This window comes from Podarcis cretensis, assembly GCF_951804945.1.
Source record: "Podarcis cretensis genome assembly, chromosome: 4".
Classification (NCBI taxonomy): Eukaryota; Metazoa; Chordata; class Lepidosauria; order Squamata; family Lacertidae; genus Podarcis; species Podarcis cretensis.
The window spans coordinates 60,810,157-60,830,115 of NC_137173.1; the positions used below are offsets into that span (position 1 = coordinate 60,810,157).

General features: G+C 42.4%; 1 protein-coding gene across 4 annotated transcripts; it reads right to left on the reverse strand.

Annotated features, from left to right (window-relative positions):
- Positions 1-4,508: 4,508 nt before the first annotated feature.
- PRRG1 (proline rich and Gla domain 1) lies at positions 4,509-19,038 on the reverse strand. Of its 4 annotated transcripts, XM_079974700.1 has the most exons (5): positions 18,874-19,014; positions 17,996-18,066; positions 11,365-11,402; positions 10,352-10,512; positions 4,509-8,947 (listed from the first exon to the last, which is right to left on the reverse strand). In XM_079974700.1, the coding sequence occupies exons 3-5, from the start codon at positions 11,381-11,383 to the stop codon at positions 8,447-8,449; spliced, it is 681 nt and encodes a 226-aa protein (XP_079830826.1). In that variant the 5' UTR covers positions 11,384-11,402; positions 17,996-18,066; positions 18,874-19,014; the 3' UTR covers positions 4,509-8,446. The 4 variants fall into 4 exon arrangements, with proteins under 4 accessions (XP_079830826.1, XP_079830825.1, XP_079830828.1 ...); XM_079974699.1 differs by lacking the exon at positions 17,996-18,066 and having other exon boundaries at positions 18,878-19,038; XM_079974702.1 differs by lacking the exons at positions 17,996-18,066; positions 18,874-19,014 and adding an exon at positions 18,718-18,741.
- Positions 19,039-19,959: the final 921 nt, after the last annotated feature.

The window sequence follows — 19,959 nt, forward strand, 5'->3', positions numbered from 1 at the left end:
TCACATGGCTTTGCTACCTGGATGTTGGTCAGCTAAGCTGGAACATCATTTCTGTGCCAGAATAATGTCCAGCATGGCACCCCTACAATGCCTTGTATTGTGGCATTATGCTGATGCAGCAGCTGTTGGAAACAAACAGCTAGCACATAAAAATAAATAAATTAAAAATCCTACTGCAGTAGACAAAAGCTAGTTCTGAAAAGTTCTCTCTGACACAGTGAGCTCTTGTTTTCCTGGCATGCCCATTTCACAAACAGCTCTCCATCTACAGTAAAACTAAGTGCTATGATTCCTATGTGAGAATTGTGACATGCCATTATTATTATTTTTAAAATTAAGACCCTGGTTATTTGTTTTCACTATAGACACCCACCCAAAGATTCAAATTATGCTGCATTGGCCAGCTATTCATGGAAAATCAATTCCCCTCTGTATCTTAGCTGAGGAGGTAATTTATGTATTAAAATAAATAAAATTCCAAATCACTGAATTGGAGGCAACAAGATCCAACCTATGCATTTTGCTATAAAGTACAGTGGTACCTCAATTTACAAACTTAATCCATTCCTGAAGTCCGTTCTTAAACCGTAACTGTTCTTAAACCGAGGTGCACTTTCCCTAATGAGGCCTCCTACCGCTGGTGCCCTTCCACCGTTCAGCTTCCATTCTTAGACCGAGGTAAAGTTCACAAACCGGGACACTATTTCTGGTTTTGTGGGGTTCGTAAACCGAATCGTTCTTAAACAGGACTGTTCTTAAACCAAGGTACCACTGTATAATTGTCTGTGGTAAGATGTCTTGATTGAATTGATGTTCCTTTCCAAGAATGAATAGGATGACAACTGTGACACTTAATAGGGTGACATTTAAAGCAGTACCATACCTATTTAAGGAATCACAGCTTCTCCCAAAGAATCCTGGGAACTGTAAAGGGACTGAGTGTTGTTAGGAGGTCTCTATTCCCCTCACAGAGCTATAATTCCCAGCCTAATTTAACAACCAATCCTTCTTCCCAAGTGTCTCCCAACAACTCTCACAGTTCCCAGGATTCATTGGGGCAAACCATGACTGTTTAACATAGGTGCCAATTCCATGGGGTCCTGGGTGCCTGAGCACGCACAAAATTCCCCATGGGCCCAGGCACCCACAAATTTTGATGCCAGGGCCATGCATACTGCCAAGTTGGCACTCCTGCTGTTTAACATGGTACATTGCTGCTTTAAAAGTTTAGTCCACATGGGGCCTAGGTTGGTTCCTTCTGTCTCCCTGAATTGTCATCTATTAGCAGCCCTCCAACCTGGTTACAGAAAAGGGAGAGGTGGGACAGCGTCTTCATCTTCTCTTTTATATCATGCCTTTCAGCCAGGAAACCTGTGGACAGGGACTGCCTTGCTTTTTAATTTGTGTACAGCATCTAGAATATTCTTTCTAAGTGAACAACAACAAAAAAAGGTGACACCTTCAGCATCCCATCCAGCCTCTATTAAAATACACCACCTCAGATGGACTGAGGACACATGCAGGACAAATGTTCTCTCTGTGTTTAGCAGAAAAAGAAACAAACTGACAAGAAAAACATTAAGGAATTAGGCTAATGCAAACAATGACAAAAGCTTTAAAAGTCAACCTTCTTTTCATAGCATTTCCATCTTCAGCCTGCAGCTAGTTCTCCCTCTTGTAGATCAGCTCCCTCTGTATGGCATGCAATGACAGTAATTTCAAGAGATTGTAGCTGAAGCTGCAACTCAACCGTTAGTTTTACAGGCACTCTTCAGAAACACAAGTCTTTGAACTGGGTTTCTGTAGCTCAAAGATTCAGGCTAATGATAGTTATTTCAGGCAAGGGCATATTGGTGACTCTCCAAACGGCCAGTTACTCTCTTCCACACCAATCACAAACGAGTTTGTAATTTGAATGAGTGGAGAATAATTGGGTCCTGCAGCAAACATGTTACTTTTAAATACACAAAATAAGATTATTTTTCTAAACCAGTATCTCATTAGTTGGGTGAATCTATGCTAATTGCAATACATTTATATTCATTTCAGCTTCTACACATTGTCAGTGCTAAATGTTTCAGCAGAAATGGATGGAAAGTCTATATTGCCATCAGTAACAAGCTCACTTATAAAATATACTTTCTTGTGCACCACACGTGCCTTCTCAGGGTATTTATGATAGCACTAGAAGCATTGTAGCGGATTATCACTGCATTGCCTGGGACCGAGGAGCCTTATGCTGGGTCCAAGTCAGGCAGGGTTGCTTACAGCTTTCCTGGTAGGAAAAGGAATTCTCAAGGAGAGAACACTTTCTCTAGAAGCTCCCAGCCCCCAAACAGGCAGCTCCACAAACACTGGAGGCAGGAAAAGGAAGTACATATGCACCAAAGCCCAACCCTCAGATGCTGGCTGCCCCAGATGAGGAAACTTCACTGTAAATCCTCTTGGCCCAGTTTATTATTGGTGGGTGAAACTACACACTTAGATGTAAAGGTGCATTTTGCCACTGTGTGCATTTTTCTTTCACAATAACGGACATGGGAGGGGCCTCAATGAAGAGCAAGCTACTAGTTGTTGTTTTCCTGTTCAATCCATAGATTGAACAAGAGATTGATTTTAGATTAAGGAAAACATAGGACATTCATAGTAAATATAACAGAAGTTGTGCTAGATAGATATATTTTGTACCTAGTAAAAAAGGTAAAGGTACCCCTGACTGTTAGGTCCAGTTGCGGACGACTCTGGGGTTGCGGCGCTCATCTTGCTCTATAGGCCGAGTGAGCTGGCGTTTGTCCGCAGACAGCTTCCGGGTCATGTAGCCAGCATGACTAAGCCACTTCTGGTGAACCAGAGCAGTGCACAGAAACGCCATTTACCTTCCCGCCAGAGCTCCCAGCACCTATTTATCTACTTGCACTTTGATGTGCTTTTGAACTGCTAGGTGGGCAGGAGCTGGGACTCACCCCTTCATGGGGATTTGAACCGCCTAGCTTCTGATCCCTATACTTTGCTTTAGTGTAATCTGGAATCAGAGGAGACTCTTGAGAGTCCCATGGACTGCAAGAAGAACAAACCTATCCATTCTTAAGGAAATCAGCCCTGAGTGCTCCCTGGAAGGACAGATCCTGAAGCTGAGACTCCAATACTTTGGCCACCTCATGAGAAGAGAAAACTCCCTGGAAAAGACCCTGATGTTGGGAAAGATGGAGGGCACAAGGAGAAGGGGACAACAGAGGATGAGATGGTTGGACAGTGTTCTCGAAGCTACTAACATGAGCTTGACCAAACTGTGGGAGGCGGTGGAAGACAGAAGTGCGTGGCGTGCTCTGGTCCAGGGGGTCACGAAGAGTCGGACACGACTAAACGACTAAACAACAACAATCTGGAACCAACAGTCTTAACAGTCTTCAAGCATATCCTGCAAGATTGTATTTTTCAGTTTTAGGGTGCTTATTTTAAAGGCAAGACCAAGTAGGCTGATTGTGGTATGAGCTTTTATAGCAACAGAACATTTAAAAAGTTGGTCAAGTGTAAAGTGAACTTAAGCCTTCCTATTTGAGGGAAACAATGAAATACTTAAAAGGAGATGGTGTATTTTAAACTCAAATATACCAAACATGAATTTTGTTGTTTTAAATCTCCTTGGAGTACAAATGCAACCCACAACTCCAAAGACCACCACTGAGATTTTAGTGGGAGTGTTGACCAGTTACATTGCCTACAGATTACACTTCCTGAGTTTTGAAAGCTGTAAACACAAGAGTTCAAGACAGCCCACAGAAAGCATTTGTTTCCACATCATTCCACAGTCAATCATATTAGCACAAACATTCAACACTTACCTTTATGGAAGCAACTTGGGGCAGGGGCATAGTTTCTACATGCAGGGCAGTGTGTGTGATGATCCCAGTCATTTAAAATAATTGTGTATAAGGATGCTAGGGAACTACAATGTGGTATTGCATCTGATGTGAAACCTGAAGATTGGCACTGAAATCCCTGCTAGATAGGCCAGGGCAGGAAGAGAGAGCATGAGAAAACCACCTACTCCAAATTCCCTAAAGGAAGGGGCAGGAATAATTGTAACGTCAACGTGCCCTATGCTTCGTCAAAACATTTCTTGTCCCACAACGCTAAGAAATATATTCCAAATTTGTTTTACATTTTATTCCGGCCTTACAAGATGTACACAACTGAAACTGATAACCAATTCAATGAAAACGGACTTATTAGGACTGGTTCAAGGTCCTGAAGTAATTTGAAATTAACTGACGGTTATTTTCCACTACATACATCCATTTCCTTCAAATAAGCTCTTTGGCCTCTGGGAAGGTGATAAAAAGTAATGTTATCCTATTACTCCGGTCTTGGCAATGACTCAGTGACGGTCCTGTGGAATTCTCAAGTTAGGCAAAGATGAATGTATACTCCAGGGAAAAATTAGCAGTGGTATTTCATTTTGAACAACACTTAAAAACAAAGTAACTTAACATTACATACATACAAGCTTTGATAATCTTTTGGACTTTTATTAGTCTTCAGTGCCAATATATCAAAACTTGTTCATAACCTTTAGTTCCAGACAATAAAAAAGCAAGGCTGTGACAGAACCATTCTGCTCTGAGTAAAATACCAAGGCACCAAGAATTTAAAAATAGCTTTATTGCATACCAGGATCCCACCCCCCAAATGTTTTTAAAATAGCATTAATTTAAATGTAAACCATATTAAAAAAATATTTAATACTGCAATAAAATTGGGGTTATTTACATGCACTGAACAAGTTGTCACCAGAGTCAGGATAACAGTTATGGACAACACATGGCTTCCGCATTCTTACTTCTTTTATAACATAGAAGTATTAAGAACTTCACAAGATAATGGCATTGTTATACTCCAGGTGCAAAATATATCACATTGCCTATTATTAATGCAAAATAAACACATCCAAAACTTTTATACCCGAGGTTATGTGTTATATTATCTACTGCGAGGCAACAACCATTTAAAAATAGTTAACCATATTTTGAAAAAATAAACATTCTGTATAAATCATCATGTTAGTTGGATTAATACGTGATCAATTCAGGAACAGCAACACAAAAATCAAGCTAATAGGAAGCCTCACTTTTATAGGTTATATAATTGGAACCACCGCAACAGAGGACTAAATTTATACATGAGATGAGGAAAATCTGAGATTCAGCAGAAACTGGGGAGCTTCTCTTAGTGTGTATCATGCGTGCGTTCCTTGATCAGCAGCAACAGAAAGGCCAACAATAGAAGTAATCTTAACAGTAGATTTGCCCCATCCCAAGTGATTTCTGTAAGTCAGATATGAGGCACTTTATCACAGGAATGATTCACTCTGGCTGTGCATCAAGGTGTTTTGAGGTAAAGTAAAAACAGAAGCATCTAGAGAGGCATATCATTAGGAACTTCCATCTGTAAAGGTGCACAGAAGGAAACAGTCTGGCCTTGAAGGCTGTGCAGTCTCATTGCATTTATCTTTAGCAGATATTAAAACAAGCCCTTTAGCAGCAGACACTGGAGATTTTCCCATCACAATGCACTAATTTAAAGTCAAGGGAAGCAAAGCTAAATGACTTGCTGGAGAATACAAGCACTATCTATTTGCCACCCAGTTCACAAAGCTGACTTTGCTGCACTACAAATTTAACTGCTTGTTATGATTTCACAAGCTTTTTGGGGTAACCGGGATGTGAGAGTGACATCTGACCAAGATTATACTAATAAATGCCTTGTTAACAGAGATATGGGATGGTTTTCCAGCAGAAAAAGGCAGGACTGACTGGAGATATTTTCATACCCGAAGCAGAAAGGTAAAATTATACCCCCACCATGGTGGTTACTGCTGCCAAAAAGCAATGCATCTTGCTGGAACCCAAAAAGGAACCCAAAAAGGGACAGACACAGGCCCCTTCTTGCTCTGGAACAATGCTTCTGAAAAATACACACAGACACGAAGGGCCGCTTCTTGATTCTGCACTCACATTACCACTGTGGCTCAGAATCCAGAGTCCAAAAACTGGGGAAATGGGTGCAAACACAAAATGGGAACACACAGGGAAGCAAGAAAGCAGATATAGTAGCCAGGAAAGAAAATAGCGTGTGGGGAGGAGAATGTGCACATGGGCCTACAGCTAATCACCCCATTTTTATTCTACTTAGTACACTTGGCATAGCCACAATGATCGGTGACCTCAAGTTTAAGACCATATGCACCTTGCGAGTTGGATCTAGACTTAAGACTCATTGAAGTCAGTGGAACTTCAGTCACAGCTGAGTCCCATTGATTCCACTGGCTCTGCTTCAAGCACAACTATGCTTGGATCCAACCCATTGCCAATAGAACACCTCCCACCAACATGGAAGCTGAAGAGAATTATGTGGGAGGGGGGAAAAACCATGATTCTATTTCCTAACAGGTTCAACATTTTAAGCTTTCTTCCATTCATACGATATGCTAAATCCAAATCTGAAAGTGTGCCTATACGGTTTTAACTTGAAGAATACATCAACCAGTCATTCCCAAAATATGTGTTAGCGCAAACTACTGTGACTGTGAGAGAATCACAAGTGTGCTGAGAGAAATAAGTTGCTAAAAGTGGGTATGTCTTCTTGCCAACGACCCTGTGTAAGAGGCAAGTAACTTGGCCTCAGTTCTGTGCTGGGGGTGCGGTTTTGATCGCTCTGCTGCTCTTGTGTAAAACACACTGCTCTTGGGTCTCTGCGTAATATTTGTTTAATAACAATGACTGAATGATCCAAATAACACCCATAATGCAGAAATGAAGTAGAGGTACCTGCCTTCAGAAGAGATTACTTTCTGGGCAAATCTATGCGAATCACCACTATAGAATGCCTTCAATTTCAGCTTAGGAAAACGGGGGGCCAAGTATGAGAAAGGTTGCCAGAGTCACTCTTGTCTGATTAGCCAGACTGAAATGCTTTAGGGCAGCACTGCACAATCATCTGCCCATCAGATGTCTTCGACAACAACTCCCACCAGCCCCAGCCAGCCTGGTCAATTGTCAGTGACGATGGAACTTGTAATATGAAACACCTGGAGGACACCAGGTTACCCGGGGAGGGGGGGTGAATCACCCTCTTCTTACCTTCATGCACTGTTGTAGTTCGCCATGAATGGCTCAAAACAATTGGTTTTAAGAGATAAATATGTACAGGCAAGGGTCCCCACCTTCACATTTCTCACTCATTTTCCTACTCCCCCCCCCAAATGAGAAATAAGAGCTGCTATTAAAAAGGGGGGGGGGACCCTTTGGGCAAAGAGAAGCAGCACTTTCTCAGCACTGCTTTTGGAATAAAGTTTCTGGTTTATAGATTGCTGGTGATTTAAGCATCACCTCTTATCTGCTTTTAAAAGCCAGCATGCATAAACAAGAAACCAGTCAGATCTTAACAGCATCTCTTTGAAGTGAAAAAGCACAGGTGGGTCAGAATTGAGTATTATAACTAAAAAAACAATAGGCCAATTCATAGTGTGTAAAATATGAAATGAATACAAACGTGGAACAATTCATTGAACTGCAACCAAATACTGATAAGGTATACTCCCACAGGTCATGGGATAATTAGTACACTGGGCTCTCAAATCTAACACACTTCCCACAGAAAGTAGGAAAGAGAAAGCTTCTGTACAGGGCTTATCAAATCTTATGTCAATCTCAGAAAAAGCTCCCTTCCCCTGTAATCTATTGTCTCTTAACCTTTACTCTGGCAGATAGGTTGTTATAGCTGCACTGAAGACAGGAACAAAATTAATTACTATCAGTATGTGTTTCTAGATTTCATAATCGGAAAAATATATGTAGTACTATACTCCACCTCAGAGGAGGCCTTTTTTTTTTGCTTTTTTTTTTTTTTTTTTTGCTGGAACCTACAATTAATCAGTAGTTTACCACATTTCTCACAACTGTACTAAGTGTTATTTGTCAAAACGTTTCAACCTTACTTAGGCAATGTGCTCTCTTTGGCAGAGGCAGCTATCACCATTTATGCCAGCTGGCTTAACTGGTTTCTGTTGGGTGTGGCTTATAAAGCACAACAAGCAAAAGGACAAAAATTATTGGCCTTTTTTGGTTTTAGATTCGTGTGTGTGGGTGTGTGTGTGTGTGTACCTTTGTGGTTAGGGAGCCCTTTAGGTCTGCTGCAAGATCACTTCCAGCAATATAGAAAGACAGAAATTGCACCTCTGGAAGTATGCACAACCGTATCAAAGACTGCATTGTTTCCAGGGCTGGGGGAATATGTGGAACAAAACTAATATGGGACAGGGAAGAGGAAGTGGTGTTAGCATTACCAATCTTTAAAATGTATAATTAAGCTGCAATAAAGTGCTAAAAAAGTATTACGCTTCCCTCCTCATCCCCTTTAAAAGAATGGGCCCAGAATTCTCGCTGCTTCATTTAGTGGTAACAGGAGTTACTGAAATGCTATTCACAATGTCTTCATATTGAGGCGGTGGATCCGAGTGATTTGCCGCTTCCTTTCTCCTCGGGCCATTTGCACCAGCCACTTCCTCATACGATGGCGGTGGGTCGTAATTTGACAGCCTGATTGATATTGAGTCTGAACGTCCATCTGTGTAGCTCAGATATCCTGGAGAGTGTCCATTGCCTTCAAACATTTCTTCCTGGGGGGAATGAAGAATGCTGAGTGGCTGAGGAAGTGGACTGCTTCCATCTGCAACAGTTCTGTCACCTGTGACTTCTCTGGTTCTGCTATGGGCATACATGGAACGTCTATGCATTTTCTTTCTGAACAGGCATCTCCATGTGATAAATATGATAAGAATAACAAAAAAGCCAATGATTAATGGAATCACAAGGTAAAATGGATACCAGTTAGGTCCTCCATTGATTTCTCCATTGAGCCTCTTCGTGTAGTCCTTCCAGAACTCCATCTGAAAACATGACAGAAGAAAATAGGTTTTCTGAGAGGTCCCTCCCCTATTTCTGATTGGAGAAATGAGAGGTTTTATGGCTGCACAAAAATACTGCTCCAGGAGTCAGCAAACAAGTATTCTGGCAGGTTTCTATATATGACCTCTTATCAACCAATTTTCATTTCAGTTCCATTAGATGCTCTTTTAACACTTGTGACACATTTAAGAGTAATTATTTTCCTTTCTCATAATTGCAGGGAGAAGAGGTAGAAAAAAAGACACTGTTTATCATATTGAGATAAAACAGCAAAATATCTCCCCCATTACATTACTTTGCGGCATAGCACGGCTCATAAGAGCATAAGGACAATATCTAGCCCAGCATCCTCTTCTCCCAGTGGCCAACCAGAGGCCTGTGGGAAATCAGGGAGAATAACATGAACACAAGACCACCATCTCCTCCCATGGTTTCCAGCACTGTTGCCTCCAACTGTGGAGATAGAGCATAGACATTGTAACGAGTAGCCATTGGTAGCCCTTTCCTTCAGAGACAAAATGTTCTGTGGAGGCTGGTCCATGACAGCAAATGGGGCACTCCCCTACCAGCCCCAGTCTGCCTCAAACTGCCTGTCCTACCTGCCTTCTTACTAACAACCAATCCAAGGGACGGGGTGCAGTGGGTAGGCGGGACATTAGCTGTCAGTTTCCTCCTCCTTGGTTTGTTTCTCTGGTACGATTCAGCAGGGAGGATGGGGACAAAACCGTAATCAATTTGTCTGTCACTGGCTCTGATTCTACCTACTGTTGGCCTCTTGAGTTTCTACCCTACCTGGCCCAATGAGCACCAGCCACCACTAAATGTTTGCAAATACTGGGCAGTTTGGCACAGTATAGCAGTTCCCCCTCTCAGCTTGGACAGCCACTTGTAACATTCAAATTTCAATTTATGGCTCAAATGGCTCCACTTTCTATTGCCAGAATATTAATCCAACAGTGAGTGAAATTATCTGAGAAACTAGGGTACAGAGATGTCACAAACTTATAGCTTATTCAGAAATTAGTCCTGAGTTCACTTGTAAGTATACCGTGGGCCAGGCTGTAATAATAGCCAGCATTCAACTTTTACTCAGAGTAAATCCACTGAATTTAATGGACCCAACCAAGTAAAACTTAGCTGAACACCACTCAATGATTCCATTAAACCAAGTGCATGAGATAAGAGAGATGGAAGCAAGAGTGTCTAGTAATCCAGGTTCTCTTTCTTCTTGCTTTCAATTTGCTGCAGTTTTGAACTAACTTCTCGTTCAGAGATTAAAGAAAGTTTTGTGTTCATTATGTCGAAAAGAAATATAATCCAATCAGTATCACTAAAAAGAAGGTTAACCCAGGAAGCATACCTTTACAACTGCATAGATAACTTACCGTCTTCTCATCATTTTCGAAAGCTTCCCTTGCCTCTTCTCTATTACAAATTTCTTCAAAGCATTCACGTTCAATGTTTCCTTGCTTTAATTCCTCCAAAAACCCATTAGCCCGCGGATATCTTTTCAGGACAGAATTGGCTTTAGTCTCTGAGATGAACACTGCAAAAAAAAAAAAAAAACAGAGGTCAGTGGCAATTTAAAACAGAAACATTAGGTTTTATTTATTTTATTTAATTCAGGATAATTCTTTTTCTAAGGCAAGAATATGTAAACTTATTTCTAAATAAAGCACGTCTGTCTAGTGATTATATGATTATCATTTTTAACTGTCCCAAGCACAAGGGCCTGGAGCAATTAACAACATTTCAAAGAGTACCAAGCCAGGTGAAAAGAACATTCAATGCATTTTAAGTGTCAACCTCATCTCATCCCTGTAAGATTTGAACATGTTTGAACTGTCAGCACAGAAACAATCCAGCTTCCGAGGCTGGAATATAATAGCAGAAGAAGGGATGATAAATGATTTGTGGCTTTTACAGATCAAGTCAAAACCCAAGTTTTTAAATACACATCTTGTAGTGCCCAGATTCAAGGTTCGTTCAGCTGCCACAAGTCCTCTGCATGTGCCAGATGACCATGAGCTCTTATTGAGCTTTTAAGGTTAGGCCAAACCTGCTGTGTATGACCTGATTTGTGGAAGCCTACTCAGTGTCCCTAATGGATATGCAGTTTAATCCAGGGATGGATTCTTGTGATTTCCCCACTACAGGTACTTCACATGAGCCCTTTTGTGCTAGAGTTAATACCTGACTCCTGTGAGACAGTGACGATTCTTTATTGGGGTGGAGAAAAGGAAGGATCTAATAGCTGACATAACAGCAGATACAGGCATGGAAAGGAGACAATGCCCCTTGCTCCAACACACATACTCTGACTCCAAAGATCCTGGCAGGGCATTACACACTCTTCCAAGTGAAAACACAAACTACTAGAACATGCACACAAACTTACCACCATCCATGTTTAGCATTGCTGTCTGGAGAGGTCAGCTGTAACATAAAAAAAGAAGGCACCCATTGTTAAATGTGAGGAACATCTCTTATTCGAAGACGTATATAAAAATGATTAAATGCTGTCAAGTTGATGGCCAGCAAAGTTTGAAAAGAGAAGCAGCTTTGTTGTTCAACTCCAGTATCTCGTTTAGTAGCACTAAACACAAAAACTATATTTTTATTTAGAATAATTAATATAGTGATCATCATTAACAAAGACTGGAACGGGTAGAGAAGTTCTACTAGGTGCGTAAAGCACAGGAACTTTACACAAAGGTTAGGTAATGACTGTTTATTCCTTTCAAAACATGGGAAGCCTTTTTGTTTTCATGATTTTGAATACATGAACCACATTGGCAGGATGCAGACAACAGGAGTGCTAGGTCTGGATGGGGGTTGGGGTATTCAAATTCAAACTTCTGCTCAACCATAGAGCTCATAAGCTTTTTAGAGGCTTTAAAGAGTGCTTTTCTTAATGTTTTAATTTTCCTTATTAGCAACTGTGGGCGTTTACTTTCTGGAGCATTAAAGATATAAATCTTGAACTAATTAATGGCCTTGGACAATACAATCTTCCAGTCTCATCCATCTCACATGGCTGCTTGGAGGACAGTAATCTGGTTTGTACACTGGAAATACTGCAGACTTGGGCTTAAATGAAAACCAGTTTCACAAAGCGCTGTTCCCATTCAAAGGAAGGCAAGAACGCACATGGCTCAGCATTGTGCGAAACACATGCCTTTCTCCCACATGAGATTTGTGGATATGGGAGCAGCCCATGAGAGAAGCTAAGGAATGCAGCTCAGTTTTTCCTGGTTGCGCTTTCACATGTTGCTCTCCAGAGAAGATCTAAGCATGCCCTTCACTATAGTGTAAACAAATATCTTGAACAGAAGTAAATAAATAGTGTTCTTGAAGGTAATGAATTACAATGCCGATACATAAATTTAGGGGATCTGTGGGTAATGAAACAGGCTAGACAGCATCTGGAGTGCATATGGCATACTGTGGTCTAGTGGTTAGAGCAGCCTCTCTCAACCAAAACTCCCATCATCCCTAGCTAGCAGGCTCAGTAGTCAGGGATGATGGGAGTTGTAGTCCAACAACATCTGGGGACCCTAAGGTTAAGAAAGGCTGGGTTAGAGTTTTAGACTAGGACCTGGGAGATCAGGGTTCAAATCCCCACTTTAATTAATTGTTAAATCCCATCCAAATAAACCACCCATCAGAAGTACACCCCATTTTGTCAGGACTACATTTGTTTACTGGCTCTTATTCTCATTACTCATCCTAGAGAATTCTCTGCCTTGCTTAAACCAGCTTTTAAAAAGTTCAGCGTCATCAAGCATACAGACAACACCCAACTCCTCAGATGACCTCACTCAGCAGTTTCACACAGAAGTTAAAAAGAATGGGACACAGAATCGGAGCCTGTGGCATCTCGTGGCAGACATGCCTCAGGGCCAAACAGTTGTCCCTCAGTGCTCCCTTTTAGAAATCAGGCATGCAGGTAGGAGCAGAACCACCTGAACACCATATGGTAAACGTGAAGAGTCTATCCGAAAGGATATTGTAGTCAATGACATCAAAAGCCACTCCCTGAAGGGTCCAGGAGAATTAACAGGGTTGTACTCCTGGTATTGTTTTTTCCGGCATCAGGAGTCATAGGCCTTCTGAAACAGCAATAAAAGCAATTTCTAATGACAAACCCACGTTTGAAGCTAGATTTAAATGAATCTACATTTAGAAAGCATTAGAAAACTATTTGATGACAACAAAAAGACCCTGTCTGCCCTTTTTATTGAAACAATGCATTTTAACTGGAATTTAAGGATACCTTAAAATGATACCTTGAAAGATCTACATTGCTCCCAGTACATTTCTGAGCACAATTCAAAGTGTTGGTGCTGACCTTTAAAGCCCTAAATGGCCTTGGCCCAGTATACCTGAAGGAGCTTCTCCACCCCCATCGTTCTGCCCGGACACTGACGCCCAGCACCGAGGGCCTTCTGGCAGTTCCCTCCCTGCCAGAGATGAGGTTACAGGAAACCAGGAAGAGGGCCTTCTTGGTAGTGGCGCCTGCCCTGTGGAACGCCCTTCCATCGGATGTCAAATAAACAACTATCTGACGCTTAGAAGGCATCTGAAGGCAGCCCTGTTTAGGGAAGCTTTTAATGTTTGATGGACTATTGTATTTTAATATTTTGTTGGAAGCCACTCAGAGAGGCTGGGGAAACGCACCCAGATGGGTGGGGTATAAATTATTATCCACCTCCCTTTTTGGAGGAGTATTAAGAGTTTGGCCTGAAAAGCAGCAAGCGTCCTAAGTAATGCACATCTAGAACATGGAAATCCTCTATCTTCTTTTTAAAACCTGGACGCCACCCAATAGAATGAAGCAACAATTCACCTCAAGGAATTTCAGTACTGCACACCAACATAATAAAACTAGATAAATCACAATTAAACAAAAATCACAACCATCAATGTGACATTAAACTCCAGCAAAATCATGAGCAAAAATGCACATCTTTAACTGGCACAAGAAGTTCAACAGCACCGGTGCCAGCTGTATCTCAGAGAGGAAAGTATTCCAAAACTGGGATCCCACCAATGAGAAGGTAGTGCCCTGCACGACACTCAGCAAATTTTAGTTAATGGTGGTACTGGCAGAAGAGCATTATTTATTGTCATACATTGTGTATAAGCTTCTTTGTGTAAATCATTACTATCGAGTGTCTACAACATGGGTAGGCAAACTAAGGCCCGGGGGACAGATCCGGCCCAATCGCCTTCTCAATCTGGCCCATGGACTGTCCAGGAATCAGTGTGTTTTTACATGAGTAGAATGTGTCCTTTTATTTAAAATGCATCTCTGGGTTATTTGTGGGGCATAGGGATTTGTTCACCTCCCCCCAAAAATATAGTCCAGCCCCCCACAAGGTCTAATTGCATTGTATTTACAATGCATCTCCCCACCCCTCAAGAGAGCTAGAATTCAAAACCCAGCCTTTTCCCCAAATTATACAGCAAATGCCAATGACAAGTTTCCCTATCTGATAAGGTACATGTTTTGTTTTTTAAAAAATCAATACAACAGAGTCGTTTTGTGCATGTATACAAGACATGTGAGTTTTATGAAGCAACTTGTGGGTGTTTAGAGAACTGCATGAAATTATTGTGGGGTGCAGAGTATTCTGCAAAGCTTGCTCCTGGCTGGTTTGAGGGAGGGCAAATCCCACAAACACACACGGACATTCCTCTTAGTAGTCAACACTGAAAGGTGTTGCAAGTACTGCTGAGGAGGGAGAGATATGGCTAATCTAATCTTGGGAGTGACTGCAATGTGCGTATGGCATAGTTCAAGTCTCTTTTTCTTAGCCATATTTTTAGTCTACTCTTCATGCAAAGGTACAGACATGTGTAGAATAAAAAGCAGAATAAAAAATAACCAAGCAGCAGCAACAATAAAAATAGCATTCAATATAGCAATGTTACATGCCATACAAGGTTATGGTGCCAGATGAAAGTCAAAGAACCTAAGAGCCCTGCAGGACCAGGTCAAAGACCCACCTAGTCCAGCATCCAACCAGATGCTTATGGGACACTGGCAAGCAGATCCAGAACACAGCAACACTCTTGCCGCATGTGATTTCCAGCAACTGGTATTTGGAAGAATACTGCCTCTGACTGTGGAGGTAGAACATAGCCATCATTCATGACTAATAACCATTAATAACTTTATCCTCCATGAATAATTCTAATCCTCACTGAAAGCCACCCAAGTTGGTGACCATCCTGTGACAGTGAATCCCATAATTTAATTTAACTACGTGCTGCATACTCACTTTTCTCTGTCTGAGCTAACTGTCCTAGAAATGATATCACTCATATCTGAACCAAGGCACTAGGATATTTTAAAACATATTATACAACCGCCCCAATCCAAAGTTAGCCATACTATTGAATCCCACTGATAATTTGTCCAATGGAAATAGGCATAAGTAACTTCTTTTGACCTCAGCAATAGGGCTGGATTGTGGGTCAGATAATAGAACTCTGTATGCTACTCATTTATTAAATAGATATGTAAGTAAGTAAGTAAAAGGTTAGCAAAACGCTTCCAGCACAATATGACGTTTTAGTAATGCGCCTTCTGAGGTAAACAAGGAAATATTTATGGATAATGGCCGTTGGACTGCAGGGATAGGGCTTTCCCCAATGTCAGCATTGAATTTTATATTAGGAAATATTGTTATTTAGAATGTACCTTATAACAACGTAACATTTGGAAGTGGAGGTTGAGGGTGTATGATTTTGAATAAGTTACAGATTTTATATTGTATGTGTCCGGACACATATCTGCACACAATCATATGCATTACTATGTAAACCTAATTCACTTGGGGGTTCTTGGGATGTCTTGTAGCCTAGATGCCCCATGAAGTTCCTACTTCATAAGGCAGTATGTACACATACAAGCCCACCTCCTGTATCTGACTGGGTGTGAACACAAAATAGGTAAAATGGCCAGAAATCTCGGACTACAAAAGTTGCAATCCTTTACCTACTTACTGAGAGTAAGCCCTGTTGAACTCAACTGATATTATTTCAGAGTATATGTGTATAGGATTGTACTGTAAAAAACACAGCTATTATTCTATCATTGGAAATCTGGAGCTAAAAAGTTTCAAGCAGTGCAGGGCTAGGAAGCTTCTAAGCCTAGGGTCACTTTACATCATGGAAAAATGGCATTGCTTCAAAGCAGGAAAGTGCATGCGTCATCTGCACTCTGCTGCTGTGGGAAATTCCTAATGCATGCAGTGGCCACAACTGAGATGCGATTATGTCTGATGAGCTGCAACTCTGCCCACACAGCCCTGTGACATGTCACTCTTAGGTTTTGTCTGGGGAGGCTGTAATTCAGTGGTACAGCATCTGTCTTTCATGCAGAAAGTCTCAGGTTCAATCCGCAGCATCTCCCGGTGTCTTCTGAGAGAAACGTGCCTGAAATTCTGGAAAGCTGCTGGCATCGGTGTAGCTCATACAGAGATAGATGGACCAATGAGTCTGACTCCTATAAGGAACGTTTCCTGTTTCCTGTGTCTTTCCCCACACCATAATCATCATTATCATCTATACAACATGCAACACTATCAAGACCTTCACATGCCTGATGGGTCATCCTTTGCTACATTTGGTGCTAAAGAAATCGCTTTGAACTTTTGTTGAAACTGTCAAGTACAGGCTCACAGGACTACAAATATTGCTGCTCCTGCTAATTTACTAATGATTTCTTCTATGGCAGGCATTTGAAAATGTTTACTTGTTCACTTCTCTTAGGTCCAAGCATATTATCTGGTCTTGGCCAGGATGGTCCATTGATTTGACCCACTTTGTAGATAACTTAATTGTCATCTTCAGTTTTCCTATATCATTCAGTTCCTTTTAAACTTTACATATTAGTGCCACTGGAACCCTGAGATCCATGAATTACAGGAAGGCACCTAGTACTTCCTTGAGACTTATTATTTTAGTCTGTATTGGCATTCCATTGATTTTCCAGGTCTGTTTCTATTAAGGACTCTTTATGCCATTTTTAAAGTTAGTCATGACCCTTAGAACTTTTATTCACTGTTTCCCAAAATTACATATGTTTGCTATTTCATAAGTGTCTATGCTTTCTTAACTCATTCCAGTAAAAATCAAACTGCTGAAATACTTAAAAAAACAACCTGCAAAATTCTAATACTCCTCAGGCAACAAAAGTCATTCTGCTCAACAATGCAAACTACAAAAACAGCTTACTAAGCAAAACGTTAAAGCCATAATCAGGAAACAGAAGTTTCCTGCTTAAAAGCCATCCACTGGGCTTTGTGTTCAACAACTACTGTCTGTTGATGCCAACACCAGGATATTGATTGCTGATGCATTTGATAGATAGCAATTGTTGAACACAATTGCATTCTTTCCTTTATGTCTTACCAAGATAATCACTAGAGGCCCTCCTCCATGTGCATAGGGTAGAATACCCTGCCCAAGGAGTTCTCCCCCTTTCAACCCTGCGGGGTAGGTTAAGCTAAGCTCAAGGTCACCCAGTGAACTTCAAGGCCAATGGAGGATTTGAACCCTGATCTCCCAGATCCTAGGCTAACACACTACCCACTACACCATGCGGGTTCTCAAATATTTGTGTGCTAGCATCTAAACAGCTGAGGATATTAACATGTGTTATCTATGCATTTTAAACCCCATTTCACACTAAAATATCTGTATAAGTAGGGTCAGCCTACTTATGTGTACTTCAAAACAGAAGGAGACTAAATACATGCATGTACCTTTCATATTTAATGCACAGGTCTGTGCTTGGGCCCTCACATAGCCAAATCAAAACATGTGAGATCTGTGCCATCACCAAACACACACTTCCAACACAGCCAGCAAAATTCGAAGTCTCAGACAAGAAACTTTAAAAAGAACATTTGGTTCTGCACTGCTAGCGCAAGCAGAGATATATTAGACACCAAGTAACCAAACACAGCCACTTGGCAGCGCACATGCTTTCTGCAGCATACTTTGAAGTACAATACCTTCTTTTTGTAAAAACTGCATGGCAGGTCAAAGATGCCTATGACACAGAAAGGGCTGTAGGAGGTCAAAGCTCATTGCAGAAAAACAAAGTTAGTGCAGAGCAATTTCCTGATAAATTAAAAACGGGTGAGACTGGAAAGCGAGTGCTTGATGTTGCGAAAGGCAGGGAGGTGGTGGGGGACATAAAGTTACTTCGTGCAGAGAAGCCATTTCACAGGGAGGAAGCAGGCAGCTGCCTGTGATCGGAAAGCGAGGAGGACAGGCCATTATCTCCCCCTTCCGATTCATGTCAAACGCTCTTTTGGAGTACTTGGAGCCAGCTCCCTTCTCGGGACGCAAATCTCAGAACTACTTTTGACTTAAAGGAATTAGATCACTTGCTCCTAAAACTTCCCATCATCTCGGCTTCCGAAAACAAAAAATCCGAATCCGACAGTGGCGCCTCTCCAAAACTCGGGCTGCGACCCTCTGAAATAAGTCCTGCCGGGCACAAAACACCAGCCCACAACAAACCAAACTCCCTGCGCCCAGATCAAAATCTGGCTGGCTGACACCCAGCCAGCCACCTACCAAGCAACTCCTGCGGCAGGCAGGAAGGAGACCTCCCCTTTCAAACAGCGAGGATCACCGGATACAGGAGAGGGGGCGCCCGGAGAGCTCCCCAAAGGAAACCCCGCTTTGTTATTGCCAGCAGCAGCAGCAGCACCCCCGCGGCCCCTACCCAGGGAAAAAGAGCAAGGCTCCGGGACTTCTCTGCCCAGCTCATCTCCCGCCGCCACCTTCCCAAAGCCGTTCCCAGAGCCAAACAACTCCCTCACTTCCTCCCTCATCTTGCCCCCCGCCCCCGCCAGGCGCCGGGAAGCGGCCCAGGAGCCACGAACCTCTCCGCGGCAGGAGCGCGCCGCAGCCTCCCTCCTCAACGCGCCGCACCTCCTTCCCTCCGGCAGCCTCGGAGCCCTTCCCGGCGCTGCAGCGCTCCCAGTTCAGAAAGGCGCATCCAGCGCAGGCGCAACGCGCGCCTGACAACACACCCGCGACGTTAGGGAAGCCGGGAAAAAAGGAGAGCGGCGCGCGGGGGCGGGGAGGCCCTCGCCCCTCCTACGACAATGGCTCTCTAATCCGGTGTTGCTTCTTTGTGGGGTCACAGCCAATTCGCTGGAGGCGAAAGGCTGGATCTGTGCGTCCCAGCTACTTAGCCGGAACAATCCTTCTCAAGCAAGAGAGGCAGGCCTTCCGTGGAGAAAGTAGTGGGCATGCCGAAGAAACGCCTGGCTTCCATATGCTGCTAACTTCGGCTTGCTCACTCCGATCTTGGCGCCGAAATGTCTGCTCCCATGGTTTAGCTCCCTAAGCGGCGTGACCTGGCAAGGGAACATACAGCATATTTGATCCCCCCCCCCGCCTTTAAATGTTAAGCCCGCGGGAACGTCCATAGCTACGAATATTCACCACCCACTTGAGGCATCCTCACCCAAACTTTTCTTGCTATGGGCCCGTTGCAGCTTTTTCTCTACTGCCCCATGGTGCACGGACACCAGACTTCGGGAAAGCAAGGAGGCTGCGCAGAAAACCTCTACCAGATTTGAAGATTTCCTTCGACCTTATTTGTCGTGAGAAAAATAGCCCGCTGCGTATTGATTAGTGGACAGTTAATGATTGTGGGCCCCGCCCCCAGTAAATGAACAATAAATATACGATCGACAATGTATCCTTCAGCACACAAAAACATTTACTGTTTGTCACATACCAGGAAAACATTATGGGTGGAACTCAACCAAATTTTACTTGGTGGATCTATTGAAGTTACGTTTGTTAACTTCAAAGGGTCTATAGCTGTCGTGGGAAATGGACTGTGAGGGGCTTAATAGACTCTTTAATGCTTCACACACAGATTGCTTTAACATCATGTTTTGGAAATAAATTAGATATTTCAACACCTTCCCTTTTCTGGTCCATTAAATGT

Bases quoted from the DNA above. Each gene is read 5' to 3' on its own strand.
- PRRG1 (XM_079974699.1), bottom strand. The intron at 8,948-10,351 runs GTAAGTTATCTA...TCATGTTTTCAG, and splicing joins TCGAAAATGATGAGAAGACG to ATGGAGTTCTGGAAGGACTA.